Source organism: Parus major, chromosome 7 (assembly GCF_001522545.3).
Source record: "Parus major isolate Abel chromosome 7, Parus_major1.1, whole genome shotgun sequence".
NCBI lineage: Eukaryota > Metazoa > Chordata > Aves > Passeriformes > Paridae > Parus > Parus major.
This window is the reverse complement of record NC_031776.1, coordinates 570,711-579,956: the sequence shown is the minus strand read 5'-3', so window position 1 is coordinate 579,956 and position 9,246 is coordinate 570,711. Positions and strand designations below refer to the sequence as shown.

General features: G+C 50.4%; 1 protein-coding gene across 1 annotated transcript in view; it reads right to left on the bottom strand.

The window, feature by feature from the left end:
• LOC107207636 (aryl hydrocarbon receptor-like) overlaps nt 1-7,353 on the bottom strand; it is a 20,715-nt gene extending 13,362 nt beyond the window's left edge. The window contains exons 1-2 of the mRNA XM_015635121.3: nt 7,266-7,353; nt 4,108-4,295 (exon numbers count right to left, since the gene is read on the bottom strand). Coding sequence (XP_015490607.2) covers nt 4,108-4,295; nt 7,266-7,306 — 229 coding nt within the window. The 5' untranslated portion in view covers nt 7,307-7,353. The remainder of the gene's footprint in view (nt 1-4,107; nt 4,296-7,265) is intronic.
• Nucleotides 7,354-9,246: the final 1,893 nt, after the last annotated feature.

The window sequence follows — 9,246 nt, the reverse complement described above, 5'->3', positions numbered from 1 at the left end:
ACACTGCCCTTCCTAGCAGACACCTGTCTTCCAAAACTGAGACACCGGATCAGCAGTTTCCAGCATCAATGAATCAGGATGTAGCCCACACATCCCCAAAAGCATCTCCCTATGAGCTGGCTTTCTTGCCTCTGCAAGGAGGTTCCTAAGCCCTGCGATGGAGGAAAAACTTCCAGCAGGAGAAAGAAGGAAAAAGGAGCAAAGTCATCTAATCTCTTCACTTTTTTGCCCAACACATTCCTAAAGAAAAACATGGCAACGCAGCCATGGAGGCTAAAACACATCCCTTGCCTCTGGCACGGATTTGGCACTGAAAATAAAAAGTTATTGGTAACAACCCCAGAGCCAGTGCTCCCCTCACAGACTGGGTTACACTGAGGGGAGTTGACAAGCTTCATCCATAGCAAACACTTCTCTTTGAACAGGCTCCAGAGGTGCCTGGCATCCAAAAACCAGGAGCTCCCAGCTCTTCCAGCAACACCAAGCCACGCACAACTGTTTTCCTCTTGGATCCAATCCCAAACCCAGTCAAATCAGCATCAACCTCTGCCTCAGCTGTTTAACAAAGGCACGGTGCCATGCAGAGCAGGCTTGTGCCATCCAAGTGAAACAGACAAATGCCAAACCTACAGATTATAAACTACTAGGAAAAGTCATTTTGTGTTTTCTGAGGAGCACTGAAATGCCCTGGGGAGTGCTGGCATCCCCAAGACCACACCAGCCTCTCAAACCTGCTGCTGCAAATCTCCATCCCACACATCCCTGCAGGATCTCACCCAGACACAGATTTGAGTTTGACTCCTTTCATTGTTTCAGTTCCTTTAGGCCCAGACCCCTGCAGCTCTGGCCCATGGTAGCAACAAACAACAAGGAGATGAATAAAAAAGCTAATTTAGTGTTGGCTACAGTGAGATTACCCAGGGAGACCTGCTGCCAGCTGCCTTGCAGCAGAGAACTGGGGAGGGAACCACTGAAACCAGCACCAGAGGTGGGAAAGGACCTGGTGAGACCTCCTCAGCTCAGCCCCTGCTCCAGCCAGGTCAGCTGGATGGGGAGGTAGCCCACTCTTCACTGTTTGCTAGGAGCTGTTAGGTATCTCAAGCTTTGCCAGACTCCAGAGTGTGGTCTCACACCACGACAGGGTTTTCCGTGGGTTTTGAAAGAGATTGGGTTAGGTTGGATGTTGGGAAGGCTGTGAGGGTGGTGAGGTCTTGGCACAGATTACCAGAGCAGCTGTGGGTGCCCCTGGATCCCTGGAAGTGTTCCAGGCCAGGCTGGATGGGGCTTGGAGCACCCTGGGATAGTGGGAGGTGTCCCTGCCCATGGCAGGGTGTGGCACTGGATGAACTTCCTTCCAAACCAAACCAGTCTGGGACTCTGTGATCCCCTCTCTTGCCGATCTCCCTGCCTGGTGTCCTAGGAAGAAGGCGTGGCAGCACATTCCCTAATCACAGTCTCTCCATCTCAGCCAGCATTTTAAGCCCCATTTTATTGCTCGCCCTTAGCAGAGCCACATATGCAGCCCCAACATCTGCTTCCTTTGTTACAGGAACAGTAGGAAACGAACCCCAGCACAGCTCTCCAGCTAGCTGGAGGTTTTCTGAGCCACTCAGCACTCAAATCCACCCAAGCTTTTGTGAGATCTCCCTCTTTACACCGTGAGGCTCCTGTCACATTGCAGAGAGCCCAGAGCATCGTGGCAGTCGGCAACACAAGCTTTTCTCCTTGGCACTTGCTCTCAGAGACAGGCATCAGCAAAGTCACTCCAGATTTGTCTGGGAGACTGTCAGACATAGGCCCAAGTAGCAACCACTGCAAATTGGTTTGCAGACAGAACTCAGCACAAGTCTGGCAGTGAGGTTCAGCCACTGTTTACCCAAGTGACAAAACCTTTCAAGTGCCTTTAAGGCAGGCTGGGATAGCGCCAGAGCTGTCACCGCTACCCAGCATCGCCCACAGGTTGTGCCCAATGGGCAAAGCTTGGGGAGACAAGCTCTGAGCCCCCTGATTTTGCTCAAGGAAGACAGATCCCAGGCAGCAGAGAGCTGTGCAACACCTGCAGCATTTGCCCCAGGGCACAGAGGAGTTACAGGTGTGCACACCACGAATCAGCCCATGGAGGTGCAGAGGGAGCTCTGAGAGCTTCCTTCTCTAGGCCTGAAGCTTGGCATTTCCAGCAAACTACTAATTAGCCTGGTTTCTCATTAAAGCACAGAGAAGAACATTTAAAAGCAAAGCAGATTCCAAGGATGATGAAGTGAGTCACTACCCTGCAATGAAAGCCAGGATCCCACGCAGATGACAAGTCCCTTTCCTCGTGTCCACTGTGGAAGCAGTGATACCAGCACCCACACCCACTGTGGTTGTCCTCTGCTCTGTCCCACCCCAAACCCTGATGCCTGGCTTCCTACACCCCATTAAACAGGTCTGTTCCCAAGCCAGAGGCACACAGTACCCACACCTCAGAAATGCCAGAGAAGATGGAGAAGGCTGGAAGCCTCTTTTCAGGTTTCTCCTGCTGTTAGAAGCCAGACAAGCTGCAGACAGGGCTGGGAAGCTCCACTCTAGGGCTGGAGAGACACAGCACAAGGAGAAAAGGTGCCTCAGGGCACCACCCTGAGCCCACTGTGCAATTGGTCTCTCAATTGCCTGGAGATAAGGCAATTATTGCTCTCTCAAAACATCCATCTCCCTCCTGCCTGGAGACAAGGCCGGGCTTGGGCTGCGATGGGGAGTGGGTAGGGATGCTCACCAGGTGATGCCACACTCTCCTGCAGCAGGAGAGGAGCTTGCACAAAGCACAGGACAACAAACCTGAGGAAAAAAGCAGAGCACAAGGGGTACCACCATGTCCCCCCAAAATGCCCAGCAGGACACACCAGCAGCTGTGTTGTGACCTGCAGCTGGCACGGGTCATCAGGCACACCCGAGAGCCAGGCTGACCCTGCTGAATCTGGGACGATCTGAAGTCAAACAAGATGAACTTCAGGGCAGAGCAAGGGGAAGGAGCTGGAAATCACAGGCAAGCAGACAGATGGGAATAATTGGCCTGGAAGAACAGGGCTCCACAACCCCTGCAATGGCAAATGCTTTCCCAGAGCAGCTCTCATGCTGGGAAGCACACTCTGAGCACATCCAGAGGGAACCAGCTCCTGCTCAGAGGTCCCATCTGGAGAGTCTGGCACAGGAGTCTGCTCCTGGAGCCCAGCATCCCAGCTGGAGAGGGCCCTGGGAGAGCCCAGAGGAGTGGGCATGAGGAAAAAGCCAAGGGAACCAAGTTTATCCAGTCTGCGGAAGGGAGAAGACAATAAGAGCCTCTAAATAGAAAAAGCTGCTGCTGCCTTCCTGCCCCAGAGCTCTGCCTTCCCCAGTGCCCATCACCCATTCCATCAGGCCCGAGTCACTGGAGAGGGAACATGTCCCTGTCCACACATGCTGGTGACTCCTGGGAATGTGGTGACTCCCCCCAGCCAGGCTCCATATATAACCATATATAATGTTATAATTTATTAAATGTACAGTAACTGTAATAATAATAATAATGAAGGGTTGAAGAAGAATAGGGAGGGAGGAAGAAGGAACTATATATAAGGAACTATATATATATATAAAAATAAGAATACCAAATACGGAATAAATAAGGAAATACAGAATATGAAATAGAATAAAAGGGAACATGTAATATATTATATTATGAACATTCAATTATTTAACTAATTTAATTTTGAGTTGCCATTCCAGTTAGATGAGGGCAATGTTGCTGTTCAATGGTACACAAGAGGTGGGTGTTTCACCCACTTCTGTCTCTTCTCCACGCGGTGGTGGGAATGTGACACAGGAGAGGTTCTGGACATAAAGGATGGCTGCTAATGAGATGGACAAACTTTGCAGGAGGTCTCAGCTGCTGGCAATGCCTCCAAGCTGCTCCCTCCATCCATGGTGACATTTTCCTGCCAGTATGGACATCCAAAGTCCTGCTCCCACAACTCACCGTCACGCACCCTTCAGGAAACACAACTTCCCATCCCAAAGTTTGGGGTGGGACATGAGCTGTGCAGTGGGGATTGATCCCAGGGGCTTTTCCCCACTCCCAGCAGGGACACTCACCCATCAGGTAGCTCTTCACCTTCAGGTAGCCCACGGCCAGCCGGAGGATGGAGAGTTTATCCAGCCTGGAGCGCACATCCTCGGGGAAGGGCAGAAGCCCTGTCAGCTTGTTTAGCTCCTGGTTCAGCCGGTCCCGGTGTCGCTTGGAGGGGTTGGACTTCACACCCTCAGGAGGAGGTGGTTTGGGGCTGGAAGAGGCAGAGGAGAGATTAATCAAACTGGGATTGTCCAACAGGCTCTTTCCAAACCCAGCACTAGCTTTGGTTCAGCCACAAGAGTGAAATGGTTAAGATTTTTCCACACACACCCTGCTCCTCTTAGAAATCACAGAATCACGGACTGGTTTGAGTTGGAAGAGATCTTAAAGCCCATCCCACTCCACCTCCTGCCATTCCAGGGACACATTCAACTATCCCAGGCTGCTGCAAGCCCTGTCCACCCTGGCCTTGGACACTTCCAGGGATGGGGCAGTCATGGGACAGAATGAGATGAGCTTTAAGGTCCCCTCCTACCCAAACCCTTCTGGGATTCTATGACTCAAACAAAGGGATATCTCAAAGGGTGGTTTAGGGCACTGCACTTTGAAAAAAGCTGTCTTTAAATGAAATGATGAAAAAGTTTTGTTTTCTTCCAATATTGTGATTTCTGACTTTCAGATGGGCATTTCCAAATTAAACCAGCATTTGATGCCAAACTTGGGCCCTGGGGGAAACCCTCTGCAGAAGGAACAGCGTCCAGGAGAGCAGCCTGAAGCCTACACAAGGTCCCATCTCTGTGAGCTGCAGTTATTTTAGCCAAAATCCCAGCACAGCAGTAAGAGCTCTGTTAGTAACTTTAATGAGACTTGGATGTCACCCTGTGTCCTTCATTTTTTAATGCCAATCTGAATTTCGTAGCTCAAAGACAAACCCCTCAGTCCCCCCAAGCTCTGTATCTCACTCGGCTGCATCCCCTAAGATGCATCTCGTTTGGTTTGATGTAATTTGTCTAACCACAAACTCCCTCTCTGCAGGCATCCTCACTTCAAGAAGGAGCTTTGGATAACAGGATTTGCTAGTATTTACCAGCAATTTAAGCTCTCTCCTCTACAGCCCCTCTCCAATCTCATCTGGCAGGGCTGCTCGCATGTGTGATGTGAGAGGAAATGAGCATTAAATGAAATGCACTGGGGTGCCTGTTGAATTTACAGCTCAGAGAGAGACTGAGAGGTCTTTTAAGGCTGAGTGGAAAATTGCAGCATTTCCCCAGGAAATCTCAAGCCTGCTGGGTTGTAAGAGCAGCATCAGGAGGGATATTCCCTCTCACAAGGGAGGCTGGCACAGCCCAGTTCCAAACTAGTCCATGCAAATGGGGTAAAACACACTGGCACCAGGGCTCTTAGAAAGTCTAAACACTTCTGAAATCACTGACACACACCAGGAAGGAGAAAAATGAAAATAGTTTTCCTTTGATTAAAAAAAAAAAAAAAGTGAAGAAAATTTGTCTCAGATTCCTCAGGTATCCTTTAAAGTCTTCTGGCCACTCACCATCCAAATCCAGCCCCAAACAGCCAGGAAGAAGAGAAAATGAGACTGGAGATGAGCATGGCAGTGTGTAAAACACTGAGGTGTAACAGAATCACTGGGACAGCTTGGCCAAACACTGAAAATCCTCTGGCTGAGGAACACAGAGTGACACAACCAACAGCAAGTCACCCCAAGGAGGACACCCCAACACCTTTGCTCCTGCACATCCCAGCGGCAGCAGGTTCCATGGCCAGCCTTAAGAGGGGGGATACCAGTGAGGAAATACCTCATGGAAACAGTGAAGCTTGCTCTAGACATTTAAAAGCTGTTGAAATTCCCTTCCCTTTGGCCCCATGGTTATGAAGCTGGTGCCACGGGGGTCATGGTGAAGCTGGTGGCCCCTGTGCTGAAAGCTCAGCTCCCAGAGGGGCAAAGGCTGTGATGCTGCTGGGGTTTGTTTTTCCCCAGCTGCTCTTTGAACAGTAACCCAATAGGAAGTGGATCCCCTCTGCAAGCTGGCAAGTACCAAGGGAGATTATTCCCAACAGTGGATTTTGCCTGAGCTGATCTATTGTCTCCTAATTCTTATTAATTGTTGTGGGTTTGTGGGTTTTTTTGTTTTGTTGGGTTTTTTTTAAGTAAAAAGCCCTGAGCAAACTGCAGAGGAGCTGGAGAAGCCCCTCAGCCCATCCTCCCTGTCCCCTCCGGCCGGCTGCACATCCCACTGCCACCAGCCCTGCTCCACTTGGCCTCTCCCAGCAGGATCCTGTTCCAAGATCCGACCCATCACAGAGAAAAAGAATCTCTTCCTATTCCCATTCCCAAGGCTTACCTTGCGGAACAAGGGAATGAGGTCCCTTCTGCACTCCAAAGAGACACTTTCCCCCGAGCCACACAAATCCAGCCCGAACCCTCAGGCTGGATTGCCAGAGGGCTGGAATCGCCACTCCGAGATGAGCAGGAGACAGGTTTGTGGCAAAACAGCCATCCTTCGTGTTCCACAACAGGACTCCCGAATGAATTCCCAAGAGAGGCTCAGGGTCACCTCACCACAGGTTTAAAGCATTGCTGTTCCCTCCCCCTCCCGGGCTTGGACTCAGCTCATCCCCGTCCCCCCTCCACAGCCTCCCATTAATGTATATCCACCTTTAGTTCCTACACACCTGGAAAAGCTGAGCTTAAACAGGCTGGGGGGACCTGGGAGTGGGGGAAGGCGCGAGGGAGGCAGGAAACACCGGGAACACACCGAGGAGGACGTTATGCAACAGCTACGGAGCAGCGTGATAATTAACAATTAAGGAGTCGAGATGTTTTGCTAATTACTAATTGCTGCATGTTCGATTTAGGCGGGCACCAAACCACAGCCCAGCCCGCAAATCACTGCTGAGCAGCTCAAACTCTTTGGCGAGCTTCCTCACCGGGATGCAGGAACATCTTTAGGATTCCTGCTCTCCCAGCGCCGTGCCAGAGCCGACCCAGCGTTATCTCCAATGAAGCCTGACCAGAACCGAGTAAGCCGAGCACGCTGCTCCCTTCTGCTCGCCCAGCGTTCGCACCACAGCGGCTCCGGGCACTTCCCCACGAGCAGCCGGGACCGCGCTGCCCGGTCCCACGCACGGGGGTGGCCAGGGGGAGCCTCCTCACTGCACTCACCTCTTGGGCACCGGCTTCTTCCTCTTCCTGCCGGCGTACATCCCCGGGCAGCAGCCGTGCCCTCCGCAGCGGCCGCGGCTGCGGCGCCGCGCCCGGGGCGGGGCTCTGGGGCACCGGCCACGCCCTTGGGTGCCCACCACGCCCCCGGGACACCAAATCCTAGGAAACGTCATGCACCTGGGCCACAACCCTCAGGGGACACTAAATCCTGGAAAGCACCGTGTTCGTGAGCCGCTCTTCCTAGGTGCCACTGAATCTTGGGAAACACCATGACTGTGGACCACCATCCTATGCACAGGTGACACTGAATCTTGGGAAACACCATGACTGTGGACCACCATCCTATGCACAGGTGACACTGAATCTTGGGAAACACCATGACTGTGGACCACCATCCTATGCACAGGTGACACTGAATCTTGGGAAACACCATGACTGTGGACCACCATCCTATGCACAGGTGACACTGAATCCTGGGAAACGAGGCCACCAGCCTTGGGGAACATCGGCCCGTGGGAAACACGATGTCTGTGGGCCATTGTGCACAGGGGACTCGGAATCCTGGCAAACACCGTGTCCGTGGGCCACCATTCCAGAGGCTGACATCCTCACCGGTGCCCCTTCAGGAATAGCCAGCCTGTTGGCTCTCACTTTGTATTTCCCTGAGTTAAAGCTTTTGCTCTTCCCCTAAAGCCAGCTCCTGTTCCAGCAGTGAGGCCCTGGCACAGGGTGGCCAGGGAGGCTGTGACTGCCCTGTTCCTGGAAGGGCTCAAGGCCAGGCTGGACAGGGCTTGGAGCAGCCAACAGGTCTGGTTGCAGACAGAGCTGCTGAGGAAACCCTGACCCATCCTTTGTGGATTGTTTGGTTGGGCTTTTCAAACTGTTTGCAAATTCAAGGGATAAATCCTTGAAATGCAGTTTGATTGCTTCTTGCCAGGGGGCAAAGCAGAAGCCGCTAATGGTGTCAAATATGCCAGGTCAGCAGAGCTGATGTCACATTGATGGGAAATGTGTAAAACACTTGGTTACAACCTTCCCAGGCCCAGTAAATTAACTGAGCTTTAAATAAGGGTTAGGGTTATGCACGTGTTCCAAGCCAAAAAAGCTTGGAGATGTCGATCAAGCACCTGAAGCAAGGTGCAGAGGGAATTGGAACAATTCCATGTGTGGAACAGAACACATCCCAGCTGAGGATCTGCAGGCAGGCACAGAGCAGGTATCCTGTCTGTGCCTCATCCTGGCTGTTCGTGATCCTGCTAACTCCTGGTCCCACATGTCCCCTAACCCAGCTCTCCCCTGTTATAAATGACTTTCAAATTTCCAAACAATCAAATTTAATTGATGATCAATTGATGATATGCTTTAATAAATTGGATATGTGAAAAACGAGGTTCACATAATTTTTATAGGATTTAAAAGTTTAATAAAAAACAATTAGGAGAAAAAAATAAAGTATACAGATATGGCCGGGTGTCTCTGCATTCAGCCAAGAGAGCACACCTTACTAACAAAGGATTGTCCCTTAAAAACAGAACACTAATACATATCCATAAATTCTCACACATATTCATACATTCTTCTTAGGATCTTTGGTGTTCTTCTGTTTAGTTTTTCTCTTGCCCCCTTCTCAATAGATCAGTCTTCTTGGCACCATCAAGATTTACATTCCCTGATACCAGAAATGCAGTAAATTCCTCCCCCCAGAGTTCTGGTCACTGCTGTCTTCATCTGGATAAGACAGTTTACAAATGCAGGTGTTCTCTAGCTATTTTTTCCTCAGTCTTTGGGTTATACAAATAAAACCAGTTTTTATTTTAATACTATGCCATAACCTAACATATATGTATTATACTACTATTTCTAAATTTCATCAATAACAGAAATAAAGAAAACTATATTAATACAACAAAATTTCTCATTCTTATAACATTCATTTTAATATTTGTGAAAAGCCAACAATATAAAATGTATCTATGACAGA